Source organism: Macaca nemestrina, chromosome 20 (assembly GCF_043159975.1).
Source record: "Macaca nemestrina isolate mMacNem1 chromosome 20, mMacNem.hap1, whole genome shotgun sequence".
NCBI classification, from domain to species: Eukaryota; Metazoa; Chordata; class Mammalia; order Primates; family Cercopithecidae; genus Macaca; species Macaca nemestrina.
In genome coordinates, this window is record NC_092144.1 from 11,302,832 (window position 1) to 11,323,148 (window position 20,317).

The 20,317-nt window shown below is 43.5% G+C and overlaps 2 protein-coding genes across 3 annotated transcripts in view; one reads left to right on the forward strand and one right to left on the reverse strand.

Annotated features, from left to right (window-relative positions):
• The window catches only part of LOC105486901 (zinc finger protein 823), a 317,208-nt gene that overhangs the window by 105,015 nt on the left and 191,876 nt on the right, over window positions 1-20,317 (reverse strand). The gene's annotated exons all lie outside the window — the stretch shown is intronic.
• Window positions 65-20,313, forward strand: LOC105470208 (zinc finger protein 69). 2 transcript variants are annotated; one of them, XM_011722077.3, is made up of 4 exons: window positions 65-196; window positions 12,238-12,364; window positions 12,571-12,631; window positions 13,327-20,312. In XM_011722077.3, exons 1-4 carry the CDS (start codon window positions 134-136, stop codon window positions 14,774-14,776), a joined length of 1,701 nt encoding a protein of 566 aa, XP_011720379.2. In that variant the 5' UTR covers window positions 65-133; the 3' UTR covers window positions 14,777-20,312. The 2 variants fall into 2 exon arrangements, with proteins under 2 accessions (XP_011720379.2, XP_011720313.2); XM_011722011.2 differs by having other exon boundaries at window positions 119-196; window positions 12,229-12,364; window positions 13,327-20,313.

A 20,317-nucleotide genomic window follows, 5' to 3' on the forward strand; every position in this document is an offset into this window, starting at 1 on the left:
CCAGACACGGAGAGGGTCGCATTCCTGCCCTCACGTTTGTGGCTGAGCGGGCCGCGGTTCGGATCCGGTGTTTCCAGCCCCGAGAGGGACCTGGTGCCTCTACCCAGGATTTTGTCGCTCTGTCACCTGCGCTATGCCCTGCTGTAGTCACAGGAGGTGTAGAGAGGACCCCGGGACATCTGAAAGCCAGGAAATGGTGCGTGTCTGGGGCTGGGTGTCGTGAGACGGGGGAGGGGCTGCCTGGACCGACCGGAACCGACTGTGGCGAGACCCCGGCCTTCCTGCGGGCGACTTCGGGATCTGGGACCAAGTCCTCCTGGAGCCGCTCGGCCCTCGGTCCCCTCGGCTGCTGGGTGTGGCTGGGCCGACAGCCGGGACACCAGGCGTCCTGTCCCGTCCCTGCGCGGCGACTGCGGCTCCAGAGCCCTCTCTGGGCAGCTCCGCGCCCGCAGCCACGCGTCTACCCAGATTGTGCGGAAGCCGCGGGAGGGTCATGGGGGGGATCCCGACTCGGGTGTGGGGTTCGTGCGTAGGAGGAGCAGCGGTCTGTGGGGCCCCCAGTGTCCACTTTTTCTCTTGTTAAAAATTAAACTGAGGAAGGTTAACAAAGAGTTCATTTGAGCAAACAGCGATTCACGAATGAGACACACCCAGTCCTGGCTTGTGGTTTGTCAAAGGAAAAAAGCCAAACTATGTAAAATAAAGAAGTTTGTTCGGAGCCGAATAGGGGAGACCTTGGCCGAGGGAAAAACATCCCCAAGAAGCCTGGAGTGAGTGGTCCCGAGGCGGCTCAAAACAGTTTGGTTTTATTCATTTTAGAGAGACAGGAATTGCGGGGAAAATAATGAATTAGTTACTGGAAGGTTTAAGTTCCTTTGGCAGAAAGGGCGGGACCTGGCCGGGCGCGGTGGCTCACGCCTGTAATCCCAGCATTTTGGGGGGCCGAGGCAGGCGGATCACCTGAGGTCAGGAGTTCAAGACCAGCCTGGTCAACATGGTGAAACCCCGTCTCTACTAAAAATATTAAAAAGAAACTAGCCGGGCGTGGTGGTGAACGCCTGTAATCCCAGCTACTCGGGAGGCTGAGGCAGGAGAATTGCTTGAACCCAGGAGACGGAGGTTGCAGTGAGCCCACACAGTGCCACTGCACTCCAGCCTTGGCGACAGAGTGAGACTCTTGTCTAAAAAAAACAAAAACAAAAAACAGAAAGGGTGAGACCTGTGGAAAGGGGATTAGAAGGCACAAATGGTTGAGGGATTCTGTAGGTGGCAGCTGGTTAAGAGTGTGAAGCTTTGTCTAAAGTTTGGAGGAGGTAGGAAGGAATGCTGAAGGAAGGGGGTCTGTTATCTGCCACTTGATTCCATTCCAGCCAAAAAACAGACCTGTTTCTCTAGATTTTATGAATTCTAAGGCATGACTTACCCTTGCCTTGCGAGGCCTTAGGTCTTGTTTGTAATTTGGTATCTTATTGCCACAGGAGTCTTTTTTTTCCAGGCTGATGATGTCTGTTTTTACATGAATGTGCCTCAGTTGCTGCATCTGAACTCCTAAAGGGAGAGGGTGTTGCTGTGTTGGCCAGGAAGCCTGTCTCACCTCCCATCCTGTCATACAGAGGAACTCAATTTTCAGGGTTTTTTAGGGGTCCCCTTGGCCAAGAGCCAGTCACTTCCCTTACCTGGGAAGGTACTTTGTTTTTGTTTTTGTTTTTGTTTGAAACAGAGTCTCCTTCTGTCACTCAGGCTGGAGTGCAATGGCTGGATCTCGGCTCACTGCAACCTCCACCTTCCGAATTCAAGCGATTCTCCAGCCTCAGCCTTCCAAGTAGCTGGGATTACAGGCACGCACCTGAAGGGGGCCTGCCTCTCCACACCTGTGGGTATTTCTCATCAGGTGGAGACGACAGACTGAGAAAAGAAATAAGACACAGAGACAAAGTATAGAGAAAGAACAGTGGGCTCAGGAGACTGGTGCTCAACATGCGAGGACCTACACTGGTGCTGGTCTCTGAGTTCCCTCCGTATTTATTGATCATTATTTTTACTATCTTGGCGAGGGGAGTGTGGCAGGGCCACAGGGTGATGGTGGGGAGAAGGTCAGCAGGGAAACGTGAGCAAAGGAACCTGTATCATGAATAAGTTCAAGGAAAGGTACTGTGCCTGGATGTGCACGTAGGCCAGATTTCTGTTTCACTTTACACAAACATCTCAGTGTAGCAAAGAGTAACAGAGCAGTGTTGCTGCCAGCCTATCTCGCCTCCCACAGGGCGGGTTTTCTCATATCTCAGAATAGAATGAATGGTCGGCTTTACACTGAGACATTCCATTCCCAGGAACCAGCAGGAGACAGAAGCCTTCCTCTTATCTCAGCTTCAAAGAGGCCTGCATCTTTCACTACTCCTTCTCAGCACAGACCCTTCACAGGTGTCGGGCTGGGGGATATAAGGTCTTTCCCATGAGGCCATATCTCAGGCTGTCTCAGTGGGGGAAACCTTGGACAATATGCAGGCTTGTTTGGGTAGAGGTCCCTGCGGCTTTCCGCAGTGCATTCTGTCCCTGGTTAACAGAGAATTGAGAATGGCGATGACTTTTACTAGGCATACTGCCTGCAACCATATTGTTAACAAGGCACATCCTGCACAGCCCTAAATCCATTAAACCTTGATTCAATACAGCACAGGTTGCTGTGAGCACAGGGTTGGGGCTAAAGTTACAGATTAACAGCGTCTCAAAGAAGAACAATTTTTCTTAGTACATACCAAAATAGAGTTTCTTATGTCTTCTTTTTCTACATAGACACAGTAACAATCTGATCTCTCTTTCTTTTCCTCACACGCACCACCACGCCCGCCTAATTTTTGTGCTTTTAGTAGAGATGGGGTTTCACCATGTTGGCCAGGCTGTTCTCGAACTCCTGACCTCAAGTGACCCACCCGCCTCGGCCTCCTAAAGTGCTGAGATTATAGGTGTGAGCCACCTCACCAGACCAGAAAGTATGTTTTTATTTTTAATTTACGGGTTGAAGGCTAGGCTTTTATTAGGTGCATGAGGAGACAAACCAGATAAATGCTTGATTGGTGGCAGAGATGCAGGTGCTTTATTTGGACTTGTCACTCCAAAATAATTGAAAGCTTCAGATTTCAGTTTGAAGAGTTTATTCAAGCAGAAAGATAGCAATGGCCCATTCAGGAAAAAAATAGACTCCAGAGAAGTGGACTCAGTATTCTAAAATTGGAAGTTAAGTTCTTGCTTATATCACCAGGAAAAGAGGTCCTGATCAGACCCCAAGAGAGTTCTTGGATCTCACACAGGAAGGAATTCAAGATGAGTCACAAAGTGCAGTGAGAAGAGAGTTTGTTGAAAGCTTACTCTGGGCCAGCATGATGGCTTAGATCTGTTTTCCAAGCACATTGGGAGGCCGAGGCGGGAGGATCACTTCTGGTCAGCAGTTCGAGACCATGTTGCCTGGGCAACATAGGGAAACCCCATCTTTTCCAAAAACAACAAAAATTAGCTGGGTGTGGTGGCCTGCAACTGTAGTCCCATACACTCAGGAGGCAAGAGTTCAAGACCCAGCTGGCCAACACAGCAAGACCCTGTCTCTATTTAAAAAAAAAAAAAATGAAAGGAAAGGAAAGGAAGAAAGGGAGGGAGGGAGGAAGGAAGAAAGAAAAAGAAAAGAAAAGGAAGGAAAAGAAAGAGTGATTCTCTGTTACAGCATACAGCATCCTTATAAAGCAAGTGGAGGAATGTACTAAGTTTTTCTTATGTGGGAGCCTTGTCTATGTGAAGACTAAACTAACCTGTGCCTACCTGCATGTGGGCTGACAGCATCACAAAATTTTTACTCTGCTGATTTAAAGAAAACTACCCTTTACATTTTAGCGCCCAAGTGCATTAAAACATAACTGTAATTATCTTGAAAGCACATATTGTTACGGGTATTGGGACATGGGGACATTCTGTTGTGGGACTGTAAGGATACTTGCAGGCATCTTCAGGCTGTTTTCTTCATGGGAAACATTTGATGATCATGGGTTGTGACTGGCAAGGAGTGTTTCTTGTTAGTCTCAAGATGGAGCTGAACTTAAATTGGTGTTACTCTGGCTCCCCTAGGCACCTGCTTCCCTAACACTTATATAGGGAAATTGCAAATAAATATAATAGGATTGCATTTTCCATACAAGGCTGATGTATGGCTCAAAGAAAAAAAAATTTTATTTTTTTCTTTGAGCTAATGTCTTGTTCTGTGGCCCAGGCTGGAGCAGTGGTGCGATCATGGCTTACTGCAGCCTTGACCTCCCTGGTTCAAGCACCTCAGCTTCCCAAGTAGCTGAGACTACAGTTGCCCGCCAGCTCACCTGGCTAATTTTTTTTTTTTTTTTTTTTTTTTTTATGGAGATGGTGTCTTGATATGTTGCCTAGGCTGGTCTCTAGCTCCTGGACTCAAACAGTCCTGCTTCCTTGGCCTCCAAAAGTGCTGGGATTACAGATATCAGCCACTGCACCCGGCTAACAACTTAATTCCTTAGGGTTTGCTTTTTTCCCCCAGAGCTTGTTTTCTTTCTAGCTGGTTTTTATTTCCTTTTTAATTTAAAAGAGTGAATTTAACATTCCAGCTGAAGACAATGTGACAGGCATGAAGTCTTTATGTGAGGAAGTAAAGAGGGAAGTTAGTCTACTACAGAGATCAGTAGTGAAGAGGGGCCTGGCGGGATGGCTCACACCCGGAACCCCAGCACTTTGGGCGGCCGAGGCAGGTGGATGGCTTGATTTCAGGAGTTCAAGATCAGCCTGGGCAGCATAGCAAGACCCTATCTCAATTGTGAAAAATCATATTTAAAAAAAAAAAAAGTGAAGAGGGAAAGGGTCTTTCCTGTTTCCTTTCAGTCATTTACAACATTTTACAAAACACTATAGGTAAGAAAGAAGGTGAATCTGTAATCAGGGAAAGGAGAGTTCCAGCTGTCTGTGTGAAAGCTGTGTGTCATGTGACTGAACCCCATGATCACATTGCTTCAAGATAGAGATCCACCAGCTTAAATATTTGAATTACTTTGTTGTTTTTGTTTGTTTGTTTTTTTTGAGATAGGGTCTCACTCTGTGGCCCAGGTTGGAGTGCAGTGGCACGATCTCAGTTCACTGCAGCCTTTGCCTCCTGGATTCAAGTAATTCTGCTTCAGCCTCCCAAGTAGCTGGGATTACATGCCTGTGCCACCACACTCAGCTAATTTTTGTATTTTTAGTAAAAACGGGGTTTTACCATGTTGGCCAGGCTGGTCTCGAACTCTTGTCCTCAAGTGGTCTGCCCACCTTGGCCTACTAAAGTGGTGGGATTACAGGTAGAAGCCAGCTTGCCTGGCCTGACTTAGGTAGAAAAATTCTAGTTAAGTAATCAGAGGTTAATTGGTGGATTCTGCCTGATTAAACATAAATTTCATTTCCCTATAAATTAGTAATTTTGAAGGGTTGTATTTAAATTTAATTTCAGGATCTTTAAGTAGGACCTTCAGATACTGCATACAGTTCGGTCTCATTGTTTTTTATTTAAATTTTTTCACAATCTCCGGGGAAACTGGTTTCCCCTGGCATTTTCCAAATATATGGGATGCAGGGCCTCAAATCTCAAATCAGGAGTTGGAGATCAGCCTGATGAACATGGAGAAACCCTTTCTCTACTAAAAATGCAAAATTAGTCAGGCCTGATGGTGCATGCCTGTAATCCCAGCTAGTCAGGAGGCTGAGGCAGGAGAATCACTTGAACCCAGGAGGCCAAGGTTGCAGTGAGCTATGATCGTGCCATTGCATTCCAGCCTGGGCAACAAGAGTTAAACTCCATCTCAAAAATAAAAAAATAAAATAAAATAAAAGATTATTCCAGCCTCAGCAACATGACAAACTTTGCCTATACAGAAAATTACCTCATCATTGTGATGTGTCCCTATAGTCCCAGCTACTCAGGAGGCTGAGGTAGAAGGATATGTTGAGTCTGAGAGTTCCAGGTTGCAGTGAGCTATGATTGCACCACTACACTCCAGCCTGGTAAGCAGAATGAGACTGTTTCAAAAGAAAAGGGCTGGGTGCGGTGACTCACATTTCTAATCCCAGCATTCTGTGAGGCCAAGGTGGGTGGATCACAAGGTCAGGAGATCGAGACCATCCTGGCTAACATGGTGAAACCCTGTCTCTACTAAAAATATGAAAAATTAGCCGGGCGTGGTGGCAGGCGCCTGTAGTCCCAGCTAATCGGGAGGCTGAGACAGGAGAATGGCGTGAACCCGGGAGGCAGAGCTTGCAGTCAGCCGAGATCACGCCACTGCACTCCAACCTGGGTGACAGAGCGAGACTCCGTCTCAAAAAAAAAAAAAAAGAAAGAAAGAAAGAAAAAAAAATTAGTTTCAATAGAATATGCTGTATTTTAAAAATTACATTCAGCAGATTGTTGCTGATAATTAAAATTCACTGAGATTTATTTCTGTATAGTGTGCATTCTAGAAACTTACTAAAATATTACATATGCACAAAATGCATGAAAGAATTGCACAATGAATTTAAATAATGATGGAGCCAGTATTGGGAATGATAAGATAACTGCCTTACTTTTCCTCCTACTTTCACAACCTGGGTACACATCCTCATCAGTATATTTTATTTTTGCATGTTTTTTATGCAAATGATAGCCAATATGTGATATTTTATATCAGATTTTGTTTTAACTCAGTTATGAACCTTATATGAAATGATAGTTAATTCACTTTCTTACTTAATGGATTTTATTATTTAGGACAGTGGTTGTTTCCCCCAAAACATTGAGCAGATAAATCCACAGAGTTACCGCATTTTTCTTCCAGGCTCATAGCTCCCCCCTCCTTTTTTTTTTTTTGAGACAGAATCTCGCTTTGTTGCCCAGGCTGGAGTGCAGTGGCTTGATCTTGGCTCACTGCAACCTCTGCCTCCTGGGTTCTAGCAATTCTTCTGCCTCAGCCTCCTGAGTAGCTGGGAATACAGGTGCACACCACCATACTCGACTAATTTTTGTATTTTTCGTAGAGAGAGGGTTTCACCATGTTGGCCAGGCTGGTCTTGACCTCCTGGCCTCAGGTGATCCACCCGCCTCAGCCTCCCAAAGTGCTGGGATTACAAGCGGGAGCCACCTGTTTTCTTTCATCACTGAGTAACATTCCATTGTACAGATGTTACCATAGTTTGTTTCTTTATTCACCTATTGAAAGGCTGATCTTGAGCCTGGTGTGATGCCTCATCCCTGAGTTCCCAGCACGTGGGAGACTGAGGTGAGAAGATTGCTTGAGGCCAGGTAGTTAGAGACCAGCCTGGTAGATACAGTGTGAGACCTTGTCTTTTTTTTTTTTTTTTTTTTTTTTAAAGAATCACCTTGTTTGGTTCTAGTTTTTGGCAGTCATGAGTAAGGCTGCTAAAAGCGTTTGTGGGAGGACTTTTGTGTGGACATCAGTTTTCAGTTCATTTAGGTCAATATGTAGGAGTGAGACTACTGAATCAGTAAGACCACGCTTATTTTCTTCAGAGCTCCGCAGACTGTCTTCCAAATCGGCTGTAGAATTTTCCATTCACATCCATAGTGAAGGAGAGTTCACTGTCATTGGCATTAGGAAATGTCAGTGTTTTGGATTTTAGCTACTCCACCAGGTATTTGTTGGTGCTTCGTTGTTTTGTTCCTTTCTTTTTTTTTTTTATTCCTTTGGAGACGGAGTTTCATTCACGTTGCCCAGACCGGAGTACAATGGCGCCATCTCAGCTTACTGCAGCCTTTGCCTCCCGGGTTTAAGTGATTCTCCTGACTCAGACTCCTGAGTAGCTGGGATTACAGGTGTACGCCGCCACACATGGCCGCTGTTTGTATTATTAGTAGAGACGGTTTCACCATGTTGGCCAGGCTGGTCTCAAACTTTTGACCTCAGGTGATCCAGGCACCTCAGCTCCCCAAAGGGCTGGATTACAGGCCTGAGCCATTGCGCCTGGCCTGTTTTCATTTGCTCTTTAATAACGTGTAATGTAGAGCATCCTGTCATGTGTTTGTTTGCCATAATTACATTCTTTAGGGGGAGATATATTTGGAAAGATTGGGCTTTTTTTTTTTTTTTTTTTGAGACTGAGTCTGGCTCTGTCACCCAGTCTGGAGAACAGTGGCGCGATCTCAGCTCACTGCAACCTCTGTCTCCCAGGTCCCAGCGATTCTCCTGCCTTAGCCTCCTGAGTAGCTGGGATTACAGGCTCATACCACCAGGCCCAGCTAATTTTTTTTTTTTTTTTTGAGACAGTCTGGCTCTCTCACCCAGCCTACAGGGCAGTGGTGTGATCTCAGCTCACTGCAAGCTCTGCCTCCCGAGTTCACGCCAGTCTCCTGCTTCAGCCTCCTGAGTAGCTGGGACTACAGGTGCCCGCCACTATACCCGGCTAATTTTTTTTTGTACTTTTAGTAGAGACGGGGTTTCATTGTGTTAGCCAGGACGGTCTCGATCTCCTGACCTTGTGATCCACCCATCTCGGCCTCCCTAAGTGCTGGGATTATAGGCCACTGCACCCTGCCCCCAGCTAATTTTTGTATTTTTACTAGAGAAAGGGTTTCACCATGTTAGTCAGGTTGGTCTCAAACTCCTGACCTCGGTGATCTATCCATCTCTGCCTCCTAAAGTGCTGCGATTACAGGTGTGAGCCACCGCCCGTGACCTTTTGCTTATTTTTTGATTGGTTGGTTTTTTTCTCATTGAATTTTAGGAGTCCTTCATACCTTTTGGATACCAGTTCTTGATCAGATAGGTGTTCTGCAAATATTTTGTCCCAGTCGGCCACCTGTCTTTTTATTCTGTTAACAGAGTCTTTTCCAAAACGTTTTTGTTTTGAATGAAGTCCAATTTATCGATTTTCTCATTCACATATCATGCTTTTTGTGTTGTGTGTGAAACCTTATTGGCAAATCCAAGGTTGTCTTGGTTTTCACAAGCGTTATGTTCTAGAAGTTGTGAGGTTTGCATTTTCCATTTAAGTAAACGATTCAGTAGGAAGTAGTTTTGTAAAAGGTGCAGTTCTGTGTCTAATTCATTTCTTTGCATTTGCTAATTCAGGTGTTTCAATACCATTTGTCTTGTGCCACCATGCCTAGTGTTTTACTTTGTTATGGAGACGGGGTCTCCTTATGTTGCCCAGGCTGGTCTCGAACTGCAGGGCTCAATTGATCTGTCTGCCTTGGCCTCCGGGTTTGCATTTTTAATACATGTCTTTATGGTAGATTTTTCTATGTTTCTAGTGCCTCTCTTATCGTCTTATGGAATCTTCTCTTGTATATTTATTGAGCATTTTTGGGGTTTTTTTGTTTTTTTTTGAGACAGAGTCTCGCTCTGTCGCCCAGGCTGGAGTGCAGTGGCCAGATCTCAGCTCACTGCAAGCTCCGCCTCCCAGGTTCACGCCGTTCTCCTGCCTCAGCCTCCCGAGTAGCTGGGACTACAGGCGCCCGCCACCTCGCCCGGCTAGTTTTTTATACTTTTTAGTAGAGACGGGGTTTCACCGTATTAACCAGGATGGTCTCGATCTCCTGACCTCGTGATCCGCCCGTCTCGGCCTCCCAAAGTGCTGAGATTACAGGCTTGAGCCACCGTGCCTGGCCTTATTGAGCATTTTTAATCATGAGGAGATATTAACCTATTTATGCTGGAGGTTGCACTTTTTTGAATTGCAGACGTGTGAAAAATCAGACTTTGGCCATGACCTTGAGCAGTAGGAAATAAATAACTACCACATCCTTAGCGTTCCAAAAATGGAACACTAGGCATAAATTGGTTTTGTCAGATGCCTTTTCTGCCTCTATTAGGACATTCTTATGGTGTTTTGTTTGTTGGTTTTAAGACAGAGTCTCACTGTGTCGCCCCGGCTGGAGTGCAGTGGTGTGATCTCAGCTCACTGCAACCTCCGCCTCCTAGGTTCAAATGATTCTCCCACATCGGCCTCTCAAGGAACTGGGACTATAGACACATGCCGCCACCCCTGGCTAATTTTTGTATTTTTTAGAGATGGAGTTCTACCACGTTGGTCAGGCTAGTCTCAAACTGCTGGCCTCGAGTGATCCACCCACCTCAATCTTCCAAAGTGCTGGGATTACAGGCATGAGCCACCATGCCTGGCTGCTACCATGATTTATTATCATTACTTATCTTAAAAGAATGTAAAACTTATCAGCTGAAGAAATTTAACATGTACAGTTGCGATGGTTTGACAAATCTACTTAAGTTCTCTAAGATGAATTCTATTGTATTTTGCTTTTTTCAATTATCCGGAGGTTTCATGCATGTTGTAGTATGGGCCAAGATTTCATTTTCTTTTATTTTTTGTTTTTGAGTCGGAGTTTCACTCTTGTTGCCCAGGCTGGAGTGCAGTGGCGCAATGTTGGCTCACCTGCCTCCTGGGTTCAAGCAATTCTCCTGCCTCAGCCTCCCGAGTAGCTGGGATTACAGGCACATGCCAACACGCCTGGGTAATTTTGTATTTTTCGTAGAGATGGGGTTTCTCCATGCTGGTCAGGCAGATCGTAACCTCAGACCTTCAGGTGATCCACCCGCCTCGGCCTTCCAAAGTGCTGGGATTACAGGCATGAGCCACCATGCCCGGCTGAGATGTCATTTTCTAATAGTAAATAATATCGCATTTTATGTATATGCTTACCACATTTTGTTTTTCCATTCAGCCGTCAATGGATAGGTTATTGGCTGCATTGCTCATTACTACCACCTCAGGAAGGTTGTATAGTGGTTAAATCTGTGCTTATTACACCTGGGTATCTCTTAGGAGTTTCTTGTTTGCCCTCTTGTGTACATACAGTGCCAGGTTTTTTTTAGGAATGTCCCCTTTGCCCTGTCAGCATCTAGCTACATTCTGACAGGATAACTGCAAAGTGAATGATTCCTGGACATCATAATGGAAGTTTCTTTCTATCCAGGTGATTCCCCTACTCACGATTATATCTAGCATACCTGTTTTGGGTAGTCCCTGGGGGTGTGGGATTTCCCAGGGGCTCCCCCTCATGCTCTTTGCTAGCTATCTGCTTCATCTGACAATATCAACAAAGATTACACTTTGGGAACAGGCATTTTCAAGGATGCACAGCCTCAGGTCTGCTAATGTTAACTTTGTTCTGCATATGAATTCATAGGTGTCTATTATGACAGGTGCTGCAGACCCACAGTCCAAAGAGACATTAGGGACAGCCCAGGCAGTTCACTTTTCTCCCTGGGTTCAGTGAATACACATTTTCCTATCCTGCTGTGACTTTGACTTTACCCCTTGTTCAGTTCTAGCATCACAGTTGCTTTATGAACTAGCCAGGTGTTGTGGCACATGCCTGTGGTCTCAACTACTCAGGAGGCTGAGGCCTGACAATCACGTGAACCCAGGAGTAAGACGTTGTAGTGAGCCAAGATGGTGCCACTACACTGCAGTCTGGGTAACAGTGTAAGATACTGTCTTTAAAAAAACCAAAAACAAACAACTGCTGTCAGGGCATGGTAGTTCATGCCTGTAATCCCAGCACTTTGGGAGGCTGAGGCAGGCAGATCACCTGTGGTCGGCAGCCTGACCAACATGGAGAAACTCTGTCTCTAGTAAAAATACAAACTTAGCTGGGTATGGTGGCACATGCCTGTAATCTTAGCTACTCAGGAGGCTGAGGAAGTAGAAGTGCTAGACCCCAGCAGTGCAGCCTGGGCGACAAGAGTGAAAATCTGTCTCAAAGAAAAAAAAAAAGTCAGGTACGTGGCTCACGCCTGTAATCCCAGCACTTTGGGAGGTCAAGGTGGGCAGATCACGAGGTTAGGAGATCGAGACCATCCTGGCTAACACAGTGAAACCCCGCCTCTACTAAAAATACAAAAAAGTTAGCCAGGCGTGGTGGCAGTCACCTGTAGTCCCAGCTACTTGGGAGGCTGAGGCAGGAGAATGACTTGAACTGGGGAGGCAGAGCTTGCAGTGAGCCAAGATCGGGCCACTGCACACCAGCCTGGGTGACAGAGCGAGACTCCGTCTCAAAAACAAACAAACAAAAAAAAATTGCATTATGGAAGAAAGTTTCTCCCTGTATATACAGGGAGATGATGAGCAAAGCGGGGAATAAGTGTTTGGAGTCCACGGCATCCTGAGAACATCTTGGGAATAGAGTCTAGGCCCCCAGTGCTGTCACTCTCACCCATCCTCCTCTACACATGTGAGATGTTTCAGGACCCGGTGGCCTTTGAGGATGTGGCTGTGAACTTCACCCAGGAGGAGTGGGCTTTGCTGGATATTTTTCAGAAGAATCTCTACAGGGAAGTGATGCTGGAAACTTTCAGGAACCTGACCTCTATAGGTAAGAATGACAATATTCCTTCCCTCAGTCAATTAGTGAACCAGTGTTTCTAGCTCATCAATGCTGTTGAGTGATTTAGAACATAGACAGGAAATACTTTGATGAATAAATGAGGTATGGCTGCAGTAAATCATGGGCATAGAATCTAATAATTTTTTCACAATTTTATAATGCCTTGGGACTATTTTTGTGTGTCTGTATTTTAGGAAAAAGTTGGAAAGACCAGAACATTGAATATGAGTACCAAAACCCCAGGAGAAACTTCAGGTAATTTGTACTTACAAGACAAAACAGTGTCTCTCTAGACAATCTTAGAATATGACAATATATTAAAAATAAGTAAAACAAAGAACTAAGTCCAGGATCAAGTTCATTTATTTTTAGAATATTTGACAAAAAAAAAAAAAAAATGTAAATATGACATAGGCTGTGGGCTCACTCCTGTAATCCCAATCCTTTGAGAAGTAGAGATAGGAGGATAGCTTGAGGCCAGCAGTTCAAAAACAGCCTGGGCAACATAACGAGACCATATATCAACAACAGCAAAAAATTAGCCGGGCATTGTGGTATGCATCTGTGTCCCAGCTACTCAGGAGACTGAGGCAGGAGGATCACCTGAGCCAGTAAAGCCTGCCGTAAGCTATGATGGTTTCACTGCACTCCAGCGTGGATAACAGGACTAGATCCTGAAACAAAAGAAAAATGACACAGAGTATTTAGTATTTGTAAAATAGTTTACTTGGGAAGAGTATTAAGAAGCCCCATATAAACATTTTTAAAAATAATAGTTATGGCTGGGACACCTTGTAGAACACGTTGTCCAGTCACCTTCAAACAATTCAACCAGGGCCAAAAGCCTACACTTTGATGGACAGTGTTAAAAATGCAAGTGCAATACTTGATGATGAATATAAAATTACTTATAAACAAACCCTTCATAATGTGCTTCTCATGTTTTACAGGAGTCTCATAGAAGAGAAAGTCAATGAAATTAAAGAAGATAGTCATTGTGGAGAAACTGTTATCCAGGTTCCAGATGACAGGCTGAACTTCCAGGAGAAGCAAACTTCTCCTGAAGTAAAATCATGTGACAGCTTTGTGTGTGGAGAAGTTGGCATAGGTAACTCATCTTTTAATATGAACATCAGAGGTGACATTGGACACAAGGCATATGAGTATCAGGAATATGGACCGAAGCCATGTAAGTGTCAACAACTTAAAAAAGCCTTCAGATATCACCCCTCCTTTAGAGCACAAGAAAGGGATCACACTGGAGAGAAACCCTATGCTTGTAAAGAATGTGGAAAAACCTTTATTTCCCATTCAAGCATTCAAAGACACATGATAATGCACAGTGGAGATGGACCTTATAAATGTAAATTTTGTGGGAAAGCCTTCCATTGTCTCAGTTTATATCTTATCCATGAAAGAACTCACACTGGAGAGAAACCATATGAATGTAAACAATGTGGTAAATCCTTCAGTTATTCTGCTGCCCTTCAAATACATAAAAGAACTCACACTGGAGAAAAGCCTTATGAATGTCAGGAATGTGGGAAAGCATTTCATAGTCCCAGATGCTGTCGTAGACATGAAATGATTCACATGGGAGAGAAGTCTTATCAATGTAAGGAATGTGGGAAAGCATTCACGTGTCCCCATTATGTTCGTAGACATGAAAGGACCCACTCTGGGAAAAAACCCTATGAATGTAAGCAGTGTGGGAAAGCATTATCCTCTCTTACAAGTTTTCAAACACACGTAAGAATACACTCTGGAGAAAGACCTTATGAATGTAAGATATGTGGGAAAGGCTTTTGTTCTGCAAATTCATTTCAAAGACATGAAAAAACTCACAGCGGAGAGAAACCCTATAAATGCAGGCAATGCGGTAAAGCCTTCATTCATTCCAGTTCCCTTCGATATCATGAAAGGACTCACACTGGAGAGAAACCCTATGAATGTAAGCAATGTGGGAAATCCTTCAGATCTGCTTCACACCTTCGATTGCATAGTAGGACTCACACTGGAGAGAAACCCTATGAATGTAAGGAATGTGGGAAAGCCTTCAGATCTATGAAGAACCTTCAAAGTCATGAAAGGACACAAACACACATAAGAATACACTCTGGAGAAAGACCTTATAAATGTAAGATATGTGGGAAAGGCTTTTATTGTCCCAAATCATTTCAAAGACATGAAAAAACTCACACTGGAGAGAAACTCTATGAATGCAAGCAATGTGGTGAAGCCTTCAGTAGTTCTAGTTCCTTTCGATATCATGAAAGGACTCACACTGGAGAGAAACCCTACCAATGCAAGCAATGTGGGAAAGCCTTCAGAGCTGCCTCAGTCCTTCGAATGCATGGTAGGACTCATTCTGAAGATAAATCCTATGAGTGTAACCAGTGAGGGAAAGCCTTCAGATCTGCCTCACACTTTTGAGTGTGTGGTAGGAGACACAATGGAGAGAAACCCTATGAATGTAAGGAATGTGGGATACCCTTCAGATCTGCCAAGAACCTTCGAATTCCTGAAAGGACACAAGCATACATAAGAATGCACACTGGATAGCTGAACAAAAGGCAGCAGAAACTTCCGCAGACTTAAACATCCCCGTCTGACAGCTTTGAAGAGAGTAGTGGTCCTCCCAGCAGAGTTTGAGATCTGAGAACAGACAGTCTGCTTCCTCCAGTGGGTCCCAGAGCCCTGAGCAGCCTAACTGGGAAGCACCTCCCAGTAGGGGCCGACTGACACCTCATACGGCTGGGTGCCCCTTTGTGACAAAGCTTCCAGAGGAAGGATCAGGGAGCAACATTCACTGTTCTGCAATATTTGCTGTTCTGCAACCTCTGCTGGTGATACCCAGGCAAACAGGGTCTGGAGTGGACCTCCAGCAAACTCCAACAGACCTCAGCTGAGGGTCCTGACTGTTAAAAGGAAAACTAACAGAAAGGACATCCACACCAAAACCCATCTGTACATCACCATTGTCAAAGACCAAAGGTAGATAAAACCACAAAGATGGGGAGAAACCAGAGTAGAAAAGCTGAAAATTCTAAACATCAGAGCACCTCTTCTTCTCCAAAGGAAGGCAGCTCCTCACCAGCAATGGAACAAAGCTGGATGGAGAATAACTTTGACGAGTTGAGAGAAGAAGGCTTCAGATGATCGGTAATAACAAACTTCTCCAAGCTAAAGGAGGATGTTCGAACCCATTGCAAAGAAGCTAGAAATCTTGAAAAAAGATTAGACGAATGGCTAACTAGAATAAACAGCATAGAGAGGACTTTAAATGACCTGATGGAGCTGAAAACCATGGCACGAGAACTACATGATACATGCACAAGCTTCAGTAGCCAATTCGATCAAGTGGAAGAAAGGGTATCAGTGAAGATCAAATGAATGAAATGAAGCGAGAAGAGAAGTTTAGAGAAAAAAAGTAAAAAGAACAAAGCCTCCAAGAAATATGGGACTATGTTAAAAGACCAAATCTACATCTGATTGGTGTACCTGAAAGTGATGGGGATGGAACCAAGTTGGAAAACACTCTTCAGGATATTATCCAGGAGAACTTCCCCAACCTAGCAAGGCAGGTCAACATTCAAATTCAGGAAATACAGAGAATGCCACAAAGATACTTCTCAAGAAGAGCAACTCCAAGACACGTAATTGTCCAAGATTCACCAAAGTTGAAATGGAGGAAAAAATGTTAAGGGCAGCCAGAGAGAAAGGTCGGGTTACCCACAAAGGGAAGCCCATCAGACTAACAGCGGATCTCTTGGCAGAAACTCTGCAAGCCAGAAGAGAGTGGGGGCCAATATTCAACATTCTTAAAGCAAAGAATTTTCAACCCAGAATTTCATATCCAGCCAAACTAAGCTTCATAAGTGAAGGAGAAATAAAATCCTTTACAGACAAGCAAATACTGAGAGATTTTGTCACCACCAGGCCTGCCTTACAAGAGCTCCTGAAGGAAGCACTAAACATGGAAAGGAACAACTGGTACCAGCCACTGCAAAAACATGCCAAATCATAAAGGCCATCAATGCTAGGAAGAAACTGCATCAACTAACAACCAAAATAACCAGCTAACATCATAATGACAGGATCAAATTCACACATAACAATATTAGCCTTCAATGTAAATGGGCTAAATGCTCCAATTAAAACACATAGACATGCAAATTAGATAAAGAATCAAGATCCATCAGTGTGCTGCATTCAGGAGACCCATCTCACGTGCAGAGATATACATAGGCTCAAAATAAAGGGATGGAGGAATATCTACCAAGCAAATGGAAAACAACAGCAACAATGAAAAAGCAGGGGTTGCGATCCTAGTCTCTGATAGACTTTAAACCAACAAGGATCAAAAGAGACAAGGTCATTACATAATGGTAAAGGGATCAGTTCAACAAGAAGAGCTAACTATCCTAAATATTTATGCACCAAATACAGGAGCACCCAGATTCATAAAGCAAGTCCTTAGAGACCTACAAAGAGACTTAGACTCCCACACAATAATAATGGGAGATTTTAACACCCCACTGTCAACATTAGACAGATCAACGAGACAGAAAGTTAACAAGGATATCCAGGAATTGAACTCAGCTCTGCACTAAGCAGACCTAATAGACATCAACAGAAGTCTCCACCCCAAATCAACAGAATATACATTCTTCTCAGCACCCACATCACACTTATTCCAAAATTGACCACATAGTTGGAAGTAAAGCACTCCTCAGCAAATGCAAAAGAACAGAAATTATAACAAACTCTCTCAGACCACAGAGCAATCAAACTAGAACTCAGGATTAAGAAACTCACTCTAAACCACTCAACTACATGGAAACTGAACAACCTGCTCCTGAATGACTACTGGGTACATAACAAAATGAAGGCAGAAATAAAGATGTTCTTTGAAACCAATGAGAACAAAGATACAACATACCAGAATCTCTGGGACACATTTAAAGCAGTGTGTAGAGGGAAATTTATAGCACTAAATGCCCACAAGAGAAAGCAGGAAAGATCTAAAATTGACATCCTAACATCACAATTAAAAAACTGGAGAAGCAAGAGCCAACACATTCAAAAGCTAGGAGAAGGCAAGAAATAACTAAGATCAGAGCAGAACTGAAGGACATAGAGACACAAAAAACCCTTCAAAAAATCAGTGAATCCAGGAGGTGGTGTTTTGAAAAGATCAACAAAATTGATAGACTGCTAGCAAGACTAATAAATAAGAAAAGAGAGGAGAATCAAATAGACGCAATTAAAAATGATAAAAGGGATATCACCACCAATCCCCTAGAAATACAAACTACCATCAGAGAATACTATAAATACCTCTGTGCAAATAAACTAGAAAATCTAGAAGAAATGGATAAATTCCAGGACACATACACCCTCCCAAGACTAAACCAGGAGGAAGTTGAATCCCTGAATAGACTAATAACAGGGTCTGAAATTGAGGCAATAATTAATAGCCTACCAACCAAAAAAAGTCCAGGACCAGATGGATTCACAGCAGAATTCTACCAGAGGTACAAAGAGGAGCTGGTACCATTCCTTCTGAAACTATTCCAATCAATAGAAAAAGAGGGAATCCTCCCTAACTCATTTTATGAAGCCACCATCATCCTGATACCAAAACCTGGCAGAGACACAACAAAAAAAAGAGAATTTTAGACCAATATCCCTGATGAACATCAATGCAAAAATCCTCAATAAAATACTGGCAAACTGACTCCAGCAGCACATCAAAAAGCTTTCCACCACAGTCAAGTTGATTTCATCCCTGGGATGCAAGGCTGGTTCAACATATGCAAATCAATATACATAATCCATCATTTAAACAGAACCAAAGACAAAAACCACGTGATTATCTCAATAGATGCAGAAAAGGCCTTCAACAAAATTCAACAGCCCTTTATGCTAAAAACTCTCAACAGACTAGGTATTGATGTGATGTATCTCAAAATAATAAGATCTATTTATGACAGACCCACAGCCAATATGAAACTGAATGGGCAAAAACTGGAAGCATTCCCTTTGAAAACTGGCACAAGACAGGGATGCCCTGTCTCACCACTCCTATTCAACACAGTGTTGGAAATTCTGGCCAGGGCAATCAGGCAGGAGAAGTAAATGAAGGGTGTTCAAGTAGGAAAAGAGAAAGTCAAATTGTTCTGGTTTGTAGATGACATGATTTTATATTTAGAAAACCCCATCGTCTCAGCCCAAAATCTGCTTAAACTGATAAGCAACTTCAGCAAAGTCTCAGGATACAAAATCAATGTGCAAAAATCACAAGCATTCCTATACACCAATAACAGACAAACAGAGAGCCAAATCATGAGTGAACTCCCATTCACAATTGCTTCAAAGAGAATAAAATACCTAGGAATCAAACTTACAAGGGATGTGAAGGAACTCTTCAAGGAGAACTACAAACCACTGCCCAATGAAATCAAAGAGGACACAAACAAATGGAAGAACATACCATGCTCATGGATAGGAAGAATCAGTATCGTGAAAATGGCCATACTGCCCAAGGTAATTTATAGATTCAGTGCCATCCCCATCAAGCTACTGATGACTTTCTTCACAGAATTGGAAAAAACTACTTTAAAATTCATAGGGAACCAAAAAGAGCCTGCATTGCCAAGACCATAACCAAAAGAACAAAGCTGGAGGCATCAGGCTACCTGACTTCAAACTATACTGCAAGTCTACAGTAACCAAAACAGCATGGTACTGGTACCAAAACAGAGATATAGACCAATGGAACAGAACAGAGCCCTCAGAAATAATACCACACATCTACAACCATCTGATCTTTGGCAAACCTGACAAAAACAAGGAATGGGAAAAGGATTCCCTATTTAATAAATGGGGCTGGGAAAACTGGCTAGCCATCTGTAGAAAGCTGAAACTGGATCCCTTCCTTACACCTTATACAAAAATTAATTCCAGATAGATTAAAGACTTAAATGTTAGACCTAAAACCCTAAAAACCCTAGAAGAAAACCTAGGCAATACCATTCAGGACATAGGCATGGGCAAGGATTTCATGACTAAAACACAAAAAGCAATGGCAACAAAAGCCAAAATTGACAAGTGGGATCTAATTAAACTAGAGAGCTTCTGCACAGCAAAAGAAACTACCATCAGAGTGAACAGGCAACCTACAGAATGGGGGAAAATTTTCACAATCTACCCATCTGACAAAGGGCTAATATCCAGAATCTACAAAGAACTTAAATCTACAAGAAAAAATCAACCCCATCAAAAAGTGGGCAAAAGATATGAACAGACACTTCTCAAAAGAAAACATTTATGCAGCCAACAGACACATGAAAAAATGCTCATCATCACTGGCCATCAGAGAAATGCAAATCAAAACCACAATCAGATACCGTCTCACACCAGTTAGAAAGGCGATCATTAAAAAGTCAGTAAACAAGAGGTGCTGGAGAGGATGTGGAGAAATAGGAACACTTTTACACTGTTGGTGGGACTGTAAACTAGTTCAACCATTGTGGAAGACAGTGTGGCAATTCCTCAAGGATCTAGAACTAGAAATACCATTTGACCCAGCCATCCTAGTACTGGGTATATACCCAAAGGATTATAAATCATACTGCTATAAAGACACATGCACATGTATGTTTATTGTGGCACTGTTCACAATAGCAAAGACTTGGAACCAACCCAAATGTCCATCAATGATAGACTGAATAAAGAAAATGTGGCACATATACACTATGGAATACTATGCAGCCATAAAAAAGGATGAGTTCATGTCCTTTGTAGGGACATGGATGAAGCTGGAAACCATCATTCTGAGCAAACTATCACAAGGACCAAAAACCAAACACCGCATGTTCTCACTCATAGGTGGGAATTGAACAATGAGTACACTCAGACACAGGGTGGGGAACATCA

Coding starts and splice junctions, on each gene's coding strand:
- LOC105470208 (XM_011722011.2), top strand. CDS start 134: ATGCCCTGCTGTAGTCACAGGAGGTGTAGAGAGGACCCCGGGACATCT. Junction 197..12,228: donor CATCTGAAAGCCAGGAAATG/GTGCGTGTCTGG, acceptor TACACATGTGAG/ATGTTTCAGGACCCGGTGGC. Junction 12,365..12,570: donor CAGGAACCTGACCTCTATAG/GTAAGAATGACA, acceptor TCTGTATTTTAG/GAAAAAGTTGGAAAGACCAG.